The 12788-nt window shown below is 47.2% G+C and overlaps 2 protein-coding genes across 6 annotated transcripts in view; one reads left to right on the top strand and one right to left on the bottom strand.

Annotated features, from left to right (window-relative positions):
• The window catches only part of FCSK (fucose kinase), an 86182-nt gene extending 83204 nt beyond the window's left edge, over nucleotides 1-2978 (top strand). For all 5 annotated transcript variants that reach the window (XM_056525432.1, XM_056525434.1, XM_056525433.1 and 2 more), the window contains 7 exons: nucleotides 94-321; nucleotides 402-545; nucleotides 759-878; nucleotides 969-1156; nucleotides 1544-1643; nucleotides 1756-1979; nucleotides 2571-2978. In XM_056525432.1, the coding sequence (XP_056381407.1) occupies nucleotides 94-321; nucleotides 402-545; nucleotides 759-878; nucleotides 969-1156; nucleotides 1544-1643; nucleotides 1756-1979; nucleotides 2571-2654 (1088 nt within the window). In that variant the 3' untranslated portion in view covers nucleotides 2655-2978. The remainder of the gene's footprint in view (nucleotides 1-93; nucleotides 322-401; nucleotides 546-758; nucleotides 879-968; nucleotides 1157-1543; nucleotides 1644-1755; nucleotides 1980-2570) is intronic.
• A 187-nt stretch (nucleotides 2979-3165) lies between these two features.
• COG4 (component of oligomeric golgi complex 4) overlaps nucleotides 3166-12788 on the bottom strand; it is a 28291-nt gene continuing 18668 nt past the window's right edge. The window contains exons 14-19 of the mRNA XM_056525437.1: nucleotides 4622-4738; nucleotides 4447-4539; nucleotides 4276-4359; nucleotides 4037-4138; nucleotides 3702-3830; nucleotides 3166-3627 (exon numbers count right to left, since the gene is read on the bottom strand). Coding sequence (XP_056381412.1) covers nucleotides 3493-3627; nucleotides 3702-3830; nucleotides 4037-4138; nucleotides 4276-4359; nucleotides 4447-4539; nucleotides 4622-4738 — 660 coding nt within the window. The 3' untranslated portion in view covers nucleotides 3166-3492. The remainder of the gene's footprint in view (nucleotides 3628-3701; nucleotides 3831-4036; nucleotides 4139-4275; nucleotides 4360-4446; nucleotides 4540-4621; nucleotides 4739-12788) is intronic.

The raw sequence follows: 12788 nt of genomic DNA, 5'->3' as shown, positions 1-12788 counted from the left end.
TGTGACCCCCATTTTCAGTACTGTTAATGTCTCCTCCCTCTCATATACATATGTAGCTACTGGACTAGTGACATTGCTTCTATATGTTGCTAGGAGGCTGGAGCGATACACCTCCGATCACATATGAGCATGGTGGCACAGTAGTCAATGTAGCCGTGCTGGTTGATGGTCAAAGGCCAATAGGCTCTCAAGCTCGACGGATACCAGAGCCTCTGCTACGTCTTTCCAGTAAGAGCGGCCCTCTCAAAGCTGAAATCCATACAGAGCTGACTTGTGGGAGTCTCAATGATCTGCAGGACTACTGCCAGCCTCAGGCCCCAGGTGACACAAGGTGCAGACATTCTTGTACGCACTATGATTTGTCAAAGTCATTTGATGTCCCATTGTCTGTGCCTCCTCAGGGGCATTACTGAAAGCTGCTTTCATCTGCTCGGGGACTGTGAACCTGACCTGTAAGAAATCATTATCCGAACAACTTACTGAAAGGTATGGTGGTGGGTTTGAGCTGCGGACATGGTCGAACCTGCCACATGGATCTGGTCTTGGTAAGTGTTAAACATTCAATAAGTGATACATCTTCCACAGTACCTAGAGTATTTGGGGATGGAATGTAGTGGAGAGAGCTGACCCCATATACTATACAAGATGATGTGCAGAGCTCTGCAGCAGGTAGGACCCAGCAGAGTAATGCTTATTATCTACACGGTCAGGGATGTAAAGCTTTCAGCTTTAGTGTTTTTCTGTGGTTTCTTCTGCAGGAACGAGCAGCATTCTGGCTGGGGCAGTAATGGCAGTGCTGTATGAGGCATCTGGGCGCTCAGTGGATGCAGAATCTCTGATTCATGCTGTTCTTTACCTGGAGCAGGTGCTCACTACAGGTGTGTCCAGTGTTGTGCATGTTCAGCCAATAGTTTGCTGTATATTGCATAGATAAAGGCCTGTCTCCATCCCAATGTATCTGTTCTCAGGAGGAGGATGGCAGGACCAGGTTGGAGGGCTGATTCCAGAAGTGAAAGTTGGACGCTCAGCCCCAGAACTTCCTCTTCATGTCACAGTTGAGCGGCTCCAGTTGCCTGATGGCTTTATAGAGACATTAAACCAACATCTCTTGCTTGTGTATACAGGGAAAACCCGCCTAGCCCGCAATATGCTGCAGGTGATGTATAACTTAACCATCTCATACCATGCGTCTTGTATTGGAGTATCCATATAAAGTAGAACTCCTCTTTCATGTGATATCACTAGAGATGAGCGAACTTACAGTAAATTCGATTCATCATGAACTTCTCGGCTCGGCAGTTGATGACTTATCCTGCGTAAATTAGTTCAGCCTTCAGGTGCTCCCGTGGGCTGGAAAAGGTGGATACAGTCCTAGGAAAGAGTCTCCTAGGACTGTATCCACCTTTTCCAGCCCACGGGAGCACCTGAAAACTGAACTAATTTATGCAGGAAAAGTCATCAACTGCTGAGCCGAGAAGTTCGTGACAAATACTGTAAGTTCGCTCATCTCTAGATATCACTTTGTACAAATTTGTATCCACAGGATGTTCTCAGAAATTGGTATGCTCGCCTCCCTGATATCCTGCAGAATGTGGACGCTCTGGTGAACAATGCTGAGCTCTGTGCAGAATCCTTCCGCAGAGGTGAGGAATCTCACTAGACCTTCCTCTACTAGAGACAGTTTAATCGTAAGCCTTCTATGCACCATATGTGCAGCAGCACAACACTAAGTGGATGGATTTATTCTGTATGCAGGTGACATACAACTACTTGGACATTGTCTGTCCACATACTGGCAACAGAAGAAATGCATGGCACCTGGGTGTGAGCCACTGGCAGTTCGGAGGATAATGGACAAGTTGGAACCACATGTGTATGGGCAGAGTCTGGCAGGGGCTGGTGGAGGTGGCTACCTCTATATACTGACCAAAGAGCCAAACCAGAAAGACTTCCTGCAGAGCCTTCTTGAGACGACACAGGTATCTGATATGTCCCAGCAGACAGGGATGGAATCAAAGGTAGATAGGGGTGCTGCGGCAGTCAGATGATCTTATGTCACTTATGTACTGCAACTCCATCAGTAATAGCAAAGTTAGTATCTACATGACACAGGATCCCTGTGCAGCAGCTACCCCTTATTTTGATTCCACCACTTAAAGGGAAAAAACTTTTTTTTTTATATATCAACTGGCTCCAGAAAGTTAAAAAGGTTTGTAAATTACTTCTATTAAAAAATCTTAATCCTTTCAGTACTTATGAGCTAAGTGCTCTCTGATGACACCTGTCTCGGGAAACGCCCAGTTTAGAAGAGGTTTGCTATGGGGATTTGCTTCTAAACTGGGCGTTTCCCGAGACACGTGTCATCAGAGAGCACTTAGACAGAAAAGAACAACCTTAACTTCAAAAGCTCATAAGTACTGAAAGGATTAAGATTTTTTAATAGAAGTAATTTACAAATCTGTTTAACTTTCTGGAGCCAGTTCATATATATAAAAAAGTTTTTTCTCGGAATACCCCTTTAACGGTGATTTAAAATTACAGTGACTGTTACTAAATCTGCTGTTTTCCAGGGCCTAGAAAGATGCAGCATCCACACTGTACAGGTGGAAACAGAGACCTTTACTGTTCGACTGGAGTCTGATGGAGGCGTCTGAGTAGAACTGCGATCATAATTATAATTCTTACTGGCTGGAGAGATCCAGGATAGAAGAGTAGAAGGGTAATGGTTAGGGTGGTGCAGGGGTACAGCAGTGATTGGTCTGTACCTTACATTTCTACCAGACACAATCAGGATGAAACAATCATTGTATTTGCACAATAATGGAGCGCTCGACAGAAGTTGTCACATGGGTGTTATAGATTTACTGAAAATCCATTGGCCCAGATGTTTAATGAGATAAATGTAAATTCATTAAATAACCAAATTTGGCGCAAAACACACTTTACTATGACACTGCAGGTCATTCTTGATCTACCCACTGATGATCGGATCATTGTATATGTATAGACTTGAGGTGTGCAATCATTAGACACCACTTAAAAGTTCTTTATAAATGTACACATTTAGCACTATAGCAGAGGTGTCTTTTTTTTTTGGTTATTTAATGAATTTTGGTTCTGATTTATTCCACTTTACAAACACTGGGCTGCATTAAATATAGACACTTTTTTGGGCCATGTGCTAGTGTACTTCCTTTATTTAAGATAGTAAATGAAATAGCTGCTCAATTTGTTCACAACCAGGAGATGAGGGATTTTATTTAACCTGGTGTAACTGCTGATTCCGTCTCAGGTTATTTTGTACATAAAAAAAAGTCTTGTAAATTTTATTCTCTGACCTAAACAATAAACCTCCCAGAAAGCGCAGTCATTGTGTCCTGATATTTACAAATCTCCAGTCTTCTTCCACTACATGAAGTGAACCTCTGAAGATGAAGTAGATAAAGGTCTACACTCAAGACCCGACATTCAGCGCATATACCAGTCCAAAATCTAAAGGCGTAAGCGTTTAATGTCCTCACTGCGGAAGTCTATACGTAATGCCAGCACTTGACGAACTTCAGCAGGGGTGAGGCGCCATGTCAAAGGTCCAGAGTTAGGGCCCCAATAATCCAGTATTTCTGTCACCTGTTAAAAAAGAAGTGTAAGCAGCAGTATACCATGTAAGGACCACATCCAGCCTGGTACAGATGAACACTTACCCTCTCTAGGTTTAGAATTGTTGCCATTTGGGAAAGTCGAGCAAACTTATCCCGGATCGTCCATGTTGTAACCGTAGTGAGATAAGCGATGAGAGAGCGCAGCTCCTTGTCAAACTGAAGCCCTCCAAGCTATAAGTAAAAAGGTACACAGTTTATCTCAGAGCACCCTTGATGCAGTCTGTCTTTATCCATGTATGAGAAAATGTAATGGTAGAATGTAACTACTCCGGTCAGCAAATGGCTGATAGCATTTAGGAATATGGGTGTATTTTATAGTGTGTGTTGTATGCAATTGCTTAGTGATGCCCACAGGATGGTCTAACTTCCACTCTTACCCTGCTGAACGTGGATTTTAAAACCACCTTTTCCATTTCCATAGCAATAAGACTGGTAAGAAGACTGGTGAGATTCTCATAGATAATGGGGGAGAGACCAGCCTAGAGAGAGAGAGAGAGAGAGAAAAAGACACACACACACACTAAATAATCCTGTAATAGAAACATCAGACACTGTATTGGCATGAGTGCATGTGCAGGACAGACAACTCAGCCAGACATTGCCAATATGCACTCACCTTAAACTCTCCCATGAGTTGTTCTAGGTTCACTATAAATTGCTGCACCCAGGGGTCATTTGCTTCATAGTCATTAAATTCCTCCTAGGACAAATAAGGAGATAAAAACATTTAGTTCTGTACTTAGGCACATATTCCTACCCCTTCTTCCCTTAGTTACTTAACACTAACCTCCTCAATGTTGTGTGACACAGACAGAAATAGGTTAATCCATGGCTTAACTTGAGGTTTAATGGCTGTACTGTTCAGTTCCCCCAGACCTTCCTGTCCCGAAAGAAACAGAAACGTCAGCGCACTGCAGTGTTAACTATGCCTTAGTAGAGAGCATTCAGGACTCCAGACTCACCTGGAGAAGGTCTCTGTATTTATTTGAAACAGAAGCCAAATCAGAGAGGCAGCTGTCAATCTTTGCCTTAGCTTGGTCTCCTCCAAAGTCTTGGCTAAACAACTTTCTGCAGTCATTCTGGGAAAAATTAAAAACATTTACAGTTTAAACACACAAAATAATCATAGGAAGGGGAGGAGGGAGCTATCAATTATATATTGAGGGGGAGCGTGGCTTAGCATGGCATGAGAGCAGACGCGTGGTCCAGAGCTCCGCTAAGCATCCTTCATTTATCCTGGACATTTGGCTAGAATTCAGCTTTTTCTCATTGCCTACCTGTGGGGGAAGGTGCCTGGAGCATTTTCATACCAGGATGGCCAGGCAGAGACGTAATAGGAAGACACAGGGAGTGACGGAAGATTGTGAGGCAGAGATGCAGGGAGAGCCGGCGCTATCTTGCGCAGAGGTGTAAGGAGTTGCGAAGCAGCTGCAGCGCTTCACATGTGTCAGAGCCACCGATGCGGGTTCCGGTGAGGACTAGAGCGAGGAGGAGCAGGATGGGGCTGACTGGCTGGCCAAGGCCTCGGTCTCTTCTGCGGCTGCAAACCCCTCCACTGTGCTGAGCAGGCCTGAACGTCATGCCGCCGCCGCAGGTCAGTCTGAGCTTAACTCTCTCTTCTGGAGTGCCATCTGCCTGCCAAGGGGACTCCTCTACCATTGCTGCTCTACCCCCTGATGACCCTGCTATGCCTCTGTGTTATCTCCTCCGCTGAGACTCTCCCTGCTGTAGCTGCACAGCTCTCTGCAAATGTTAACCCCTTCAGTGCTGGTGTGATGCCTGCAACATTAAAGGGGTCCTCCGCCCCAGTGACATCACTCTCCGCCCCTCAATGCAAGCCTATGCGAGTGGGCGTGATAGCTATCACGCCCCCTCCCGTAGGCTTGTATTGAGGGGCGGAGCGTGACGTCACACGGGGGTGGACCGGTGGTCGCCCGTAATCAGACCCGGAGCGAACACGCTTCGGGGACTGATTACAAACAGGGTACCGCGCGCATGATCACGGGCGTCCCCAGCGGTGGGACTCCCGCGATCAGGCATCTTATCACCTATACTTTGGATAGGGGATAAGATGTGTAAGCACGGGAGAACCCCTTTAAGCACCCCATCATCTACATCTGCTCCTGCTGAGCCCACTTTGAAGGCTCTTTTTGGCTCTCCAAGGGCAACACTGATGTTAAAATGCTACTGGGCGGCCTGCGTGAGGACATTAACCTTATCCGTCATGATATGCAAAAGGTTTCTGAGCGGGTTAGTTCAGTTGAGGAAAGGGTGGGGGATCTGGAGGACCAGGTCCTTCCGCTAAAGAGAGATATGCATTGTGTGATTAATAATCTGAATTGCCGCTAAATCTGATAATATGGAAAACCGCCTGCGACAGAACAATGTGCACCTGGTAAGTGCTTTTGAAAAAGTAGAGGGTCGTGACCCTGGAGAGTATTTAGAAAATTGGCTCCTTAATACATTTGGAAGAGAGACTTTTATGCCTTTATTTGCTGTTGAGTGCGCCCACAGGGTGCCCACTCGTCCCCATCTGCATTTTGCACTATAAAGATAGAGATATCATTCTCTTTAAAGCCAAGGACATGGACTCGCTCACGATCAATGGCAGCCGTATCTCTATTTTCCCGGATTTTTCGGCTGAAGTTCAGAAGAGGAGAGCTAAATATACGGATGATAAGCGATGCCTGCGTGCACTAAATATGATGTACTCTATGCTATACCCTGCACACCTCCGCGTGGTTGCTCTAGGAACTACCATATTTTTAACTCCTCTGTGGCGGCTGCGGAATGGCTGAATATACATGAGGTGCAAATACGGCGCTCCCGTACCTGAGGTTCCTGTGTGGACTATGGGGGACATGTATCAAACATTTTACCCCTGTTTTGTGTGTATTTTTTTGCGCAAAATTTAGCAAATTTTTTTTGCGCACGTTTTGGTAGAGCATGTCCTCCAGATGTGGCCGAATCAGGGTACCTTGGAGTGACATCTATAGTACGCATGGATTTATTAACTGCGTAATTTTCCTTTACACCAAAACATTTTCCGCAAGAGCAGTTTTTTTGCGCAAATATAAGCCATCTTGGACTTTACGTAGCAAGATGCTCTAAATCATCGATTCTATTTTCCAAAGAGGAGATTGAAGAGATTACTATATTTACCCACAATTTATGAAGCTCATTGCGCTTGATTTATAAATGTAGCGCTTCTGCACATAATTTAGAATTCGGGAAAAGGGGTAAACTGCTTCTACCATACACAAATACACGTCCCCCTATGTGTATTAATGTTGGGACTTCCTGGGCCTTTATGCATATTTTGGCCACATAGTTTTGTGCCTCTGTACCTATGCTATGCCTTTATTGGTAACTGGGGGGGGGGGGGGGGGAATTTTTTTGCTTATACTACTGGTTATCTGTTCTCTGGGTACTTGCCTATGTTGCCAGATGTCCCCATTATGTTCTCTTCTCATTTGCTCAGATTTGAGCACGGTATATTTGGTGAAGTATCTTCTATCCATATGTCACCTGCTCACTCTACCTGGGCTTTTTGTTTGCCCCTTGTGTTGCAAGTTGCAACTGTTTGGTTTTGGTTGTTTGTCTGGGGTGTTTGTGTTGTTCAGTGTCCTTTCTTCCGCTCATTGTGCAGTGCTCTGTCTTCTATGTTTCTTCCCAGTTTCACTTATTGGCGGCTCATGCGTCCACCCCCTTACATTGTCACTTACCCTTTCTCAATTGTCTTATGGCTACTGATTTGCATGTGGTAGCGTGGAAGGGGCCTCAATGATCCCACTAAGCGCCTTGCTGTTTTTCAGGCGCTCAAACCCTATCAACCTGCTGTACCGTCCCTCTCTGAGACACACTTGACGAGTGATACTAAATGTGCTGAATAAACCATGGTTTGGTAATACCTTCCACAACACTTTTTCCTCACATGCCCAGGGTGTAAGTGTACTAATTCATAGAAGCATTTTATTTTCATGTGTTTCTAGCCTTATTGATCCGGAGGGTATATTTGTTTGCCTTTATGGCACTTTTAACTGTACCCTGTGTGTGCTATATTCCTCCCCCATACTCGAGTGATGCCTTGTGCAGGGTATTATCTTTTCTATTCTCTCTGTCTGACGCACCGCTCCTGGTGGTCAGGATTTCAATAATTTGCTACACCCGATGCTTGATAGGTTTAATAACAGAGGGCCTTCTGGGACTCCTGGATCTATGGGTCTAGCTAGATTTGTGGAGGGTGGGCAGATTTATGGAGAAGACATAATCCTACTAAGATGCAATTCTAGCTATTCTAGCTCTCATGGTACGCTCTCACGTATTCATCTCGCACTGGTCAATGAGCTCATTTTCCCCCTGGTTATGTCTGTGGAATACCTCCCCCGTAGTCTTTCTGATCATTCCCCTGTATTTGTGCATCTTACTTTCAATTCTCATCCTAGATTGTGGGGTTCTCTGTGGCGTCTGAATCCATTTTGGCTTCAAGTCCCCTCAGTAGGCTGTACACTTAACTCTGATGTGGAAGCATTTCTCGAGATCAGTGCGGGGACTGCTTCGGTGGGTACCGTTTGGGATTCATTAAAAGCGTATGTACGGGACATTTTTTATCTATTACCACCTGTAAATCTAAGAATAGGGCAATTCAAACCTCATTGCAGCAACAAGTGCTCCTGGCGGAACAACAGTTTCTCAGTGATCCTTCTGGCCACCCTAGAGATAGTTGGCAAGCTTTGCAAACTTTGTTAGACTCACATTTGTTACAGATGGCAGATAATAGGCGCTTCTTTCAACAACAGCGCAATTTTGAGAGTGGCGAGAGTACGGGTTGCCTGCTGGCTCATACAATTAGAGCCTAGCAGGGGTCAGCCTCTATCCCTTGCCTCTGTGATAGTGCCGGGACTGCTGTCCAAGATGATGTGGACATTATGAATGTCTTGGTCTCCTTTTATGGGGAGACATATTCCTCTAAACTGACACATGATCTTACTGCTATTGACCAGTTTGTTTCTGGCATTTCGCTACCGGCCCTGTCGCAGACCCAAAGGGATATTTTAGATCAGCCTGTTACTCTTGAAGAATTGGAGAGTGCGTTGGGGGCCTTGCCTTCTGAGAAGTCACCGGGTGTTGATGGACTCCCCAATGAGTATCTTAAACAATATCAAGATATTCTGTTGCCCCAGTTGCTGGGGGTATTACAGGCTGCGGCGGAGGGCTTCCCTGGGTCTATGCTGGACGTAATTATAGTATTGTTATTGAAGCCCGGTAAGGATCCGCTTTTGGCGAACTCATACAGGCCAATATCCCTGCTGTGCTCTGATGTTAAGTTAATAGCGAAGGTCCTGGCCTACCGTCTCTTAAGGGTCATTACTACTTTGGTGCATGTGGTTCAGACGGGGTTTATGCCAGGGAAATTGATGGCCGATAATATCAGGAGGCGCTTTCTGAATCTCCAGCTGCAGCCTGAGGATTCTGTTTGTTGGGCTGTGCTTTCACTCGACGCTGCCAAAGCTTTTGACAGCGTCGAGTGGAACTTCCTGTGGAGTGTTATGCACCACATGGGATTTGGGCCTAAGTTTTTGACATCTGTGCAATTGTTGTATGCTGCCCCTGGTGCTAAAATTCAGGTTAACGGCCTGCTTTCTCACTCCTTTCCCCTGGATCGTGGTACACACCAGGGGTGCCCCCGTCTCCATTGCTATCCCCTTAAGGACTCAGGGTTTTTCCATTTTTTGCATTTTTGTTTTTTCCTCCTTACCTTAATCATAACTCTTTAAATTTTGCACCTAAAAATCCATTTGATGACTTCTTTTTTGCCCCACCAATTCTACTTTGTAATGACATCAGTCATTTTACCCAAAAATCTATGGCAAAACAAAAAAAAAATCTAAGAAAATATGCCATTTTGTAAATTTTGGGGGCTTCCGTTTCTACGCAATACATTTTTCGTTAAAAATGACACCTTCTCTTTATTCTGTAGGTCCATACGATTAAAATGATAACCTACTTATATAGGTTTGATTTTGTCGTACTTCTGGAAAAAAAATCATAACTACATGCATGAAAAAGGAGATTTTTTTTAACACTTATCGTAAAATCTCTTTCTCAAAGGATCCATTGGGGGACACAGACCGTGGGTGTATCTTGCTGTCTCTAGGAGGTGTGACACTATGGTAACAAAAAAAGTCAGCTCCTCCCAGCAGGATACACCCGCCTTCAGGCTCTGAGCCAGTCAGTTTAAGTTCCAGAGCAATAGGAGGAGACCAATAGGGCATAGCAAAACCCAAAACTGTCCGAGAACCAGAAGAAAAAACACAACTGAACACACCCTCGGGCAGAGAACCAAAGGAAAAAACCCAAAAAGGGCGGGAGCTGTGTCCCCCAATGGATCCTTCGAGAAAAAGATTTTACGTTAAGTGTTAAAAAATCTCCTTTTCTCTATCGGCTCCATTGGGGGACACAGACCGTGGGACGTACCAAAGCCGTCCCTTGGGTGGGCAGATAAGTAGTCAGGCAGACGGCCGATCCACTGCCGCCTGCAACACCTTACTACCCAGACTAGCATCAGCCAATGCGAAAGTATGAACTCTGACAAACCTCGAGAGAGTGTGCAAAGACGACCAGGTAGCCGCCCTGCAAATCCGCAAGGCCGAAGCTCTATTCTGGAGAGCCCAGGAAGCCCAACAGAACATGTGGACTGAGCCACAACCCTGAAAAGGAGGAATCTTCCCCTTAGGCTTCCGCAATGGCGGACAGAATCCACCGAGAGATGGTGGCCTTGGAAGCAGGTTGTCCCTTGCGATGACCTTCCGTAAGGACGACAAAGGAATCACACTAACGAAACGAAGAAGTGATGGAGAGATAAAACCGAACAGCCCAAAACTACAACCAGCTTGTGTAGTAACGCTCCTTAGGATGGGAAGGAGCCGGACAAAAAGACGAGAGGACAAAGTCCTCATTGAGATGAAAGACCGAGACCACCTTAGGCAAAAAGGAAGGAACTGGCCGGAAAACGACCTGTCCTGGTGGATCACCAGAAATGGAGAACGGCAGGAAAGAACTGCCAGTTCAGACACCCTCCGGATGGAGGTGATAGCAACAAAAAACGCCACTTTCCAAGAAAGGAGGTGGAGAGACACCTCTCTAAGGGGCTCAAAGGCTTCACCCTGGAAGGCACTCAGAACCAAGTTCAAGTCCCAAGGGGGAGAAGGTGACCGATAAGGAGGAGCAGCATGCGCCACTCCTTGCATGAAGGTCCGGACATGAGAATAGAAACCAGGGGCCGAAACTTGACCTTAAGGGAACTGAGAGACAACCCCAGTTCCAACGCCGACTGCAAAAAAGGAGAGAAGACGGGAAACCGAGAAGGTCACCGGGGAGAAGTCTTGAGGTTCACACCAATCAAAAAACCGCCAAGTGCGGTGGTAAAATCGTGTGGAGGAGGGCTTACGAGCCTAGAGCATGGTGTGAATGACTTGGGAAGAGAACCCACAGGCCCTCAAAACTGCTGTCTCAATCGCCACGCCAACAATGCAGCGACTGTAAATTGGGGTGGCAAGAGGACCCCGAGAGAGAATAGGACCAGGCGGAGCGGAAGGCGCAGAGGAGCACCATCCAGGAGCCTGACTACGTCGGCGTACCATGACCTTCGGGGCCAATCTGGAGCTACCAGAAAGGCGAGGACGTCCTCTGCCTTGAACTTCCTCAGCACCCTAGAAGGGAGTGGAAGAGGAGGGAACAGATAAGGTAGGGCGAACCCCGCCCAAGGAATCACTAGGGTGTCCACGTCCAGAGCCTGAGAGTCCCGGAACTTGGACACAAACGGAAGGATCCTCCGATTGTTCCGGGACGCGAAGAGGTCCACGTCCGGAAAGCCCCAGAGGTCGCAGAGCTGCGCGAAGACCTCCGGATGAAGAGACCACTTGCCAGGGTCGGATGAGGACCGACTGAGGAAGTCCGCTTCCCAGTTGAACACTCCCGGAATGTGTGTCGATCATGTACGCCATGGCCGTGGCGTTGTCAGACTGAATGCGGACAGGACGAGACTGAAGACGGGACTCCCAATGAAGAAGACAAAGAAGAATCGCCCGTTATTCCAATATGTTTGTTGGAAAAGGGGGGTCTCCAGGGGAGACCAGAGTTCCTGGACCGTCCAATCCCTGAACACGCCGCCCCAGGCTGGCAACTGGTGGAACAACCCGCCAGAGAAGGGGAAGAAAGGACCGCCCTTGGAGAAGAAGGGGGGAGCGGAGCCACCAGAGCAGAGACTGACGGACCCTGCGAGGGAGAACACTGACGATCGAGGGACAGAGGAAACCTGTTCCATCGAGAGAGAATCGCCAGTTGAAGGGGGCGGTAATGAAACTGGGCAAAGGGTACGGCCTCCATAGTAGCCACCACCCGACCCAGGACGTCCATACTGTGCAGGTGGAGACTGACAACTGGGTCCGAAGGGGGCGGACCCCCGACCAGAGCGCCAGACGTCTGTCCTGCGGAAGACAAATGCGGGCAGAGACCATCGAATCTAAGGCCATTAAGGTTAGAGACTGGGTAGGACAGAAGACTGACTTGTCCCAGTTGACCATCCACCCGAAGCGAGTCAGAGAGTGGAGAGAGATGTCCAGATTCTCCAGAGCCTGGGCTCTGGTCGGAGCCTTGATGAGAGGGTCATCCAGAGGGGGAGACCGGGGGTCGAAAAAAACGCGATCCCTTGTAAGGGAGGCGAATTCGATCCAGTAGCCGTTGGACACCACAACCCTGATCCCAGAGTCCTGAATGTGTGAAGTCCAGATAGCTCGGAAAACAAGAGGCAACCTACCACCCGAAGAAAACACGGGTGGGGGCCTCAATTCAGCAGAAGTGGGCTTGCGGTTGCCCGATTTGGGCGCAAAACGGCCGGCCCGGCACGAGGGAGTCTTCTTGTCCAGCAAGGGCGCCTGCCCTGACCCTTAGCTAGAACCAGAGGTCCGAAATGACCGAAAGGAAAAAGGACTTCCATTGGGTAGAAGGGCGAGCCTTATTTTGAGGTAAGAAGGAACTCTTACCTCTAGTTGCCACGGAGATAATCTCATCGGCCACCCGCAAAGGGAAGCTCAGAGAGAGACCTTTTGGAAGCGGCATCCGCATTCC

This window comes from Hyla sarda, chromosome 6 (assembly GCF_029499605.1).
Source record: "Hyla sarda isolate aHylSar1 chromosome 6, aHylSar1.hap1, whole genome shotgun sequence".
Lineage (NCBI taxonomy): Eukaryota > Metazoa > Chordata > Amphibia > Anura > Hylidae > Hyla > Hyla sarda.
Note: the sequence above shows the minus strand (reverse complement) of the source record. Positions and strands in the feature narration are given on the sequence as shown.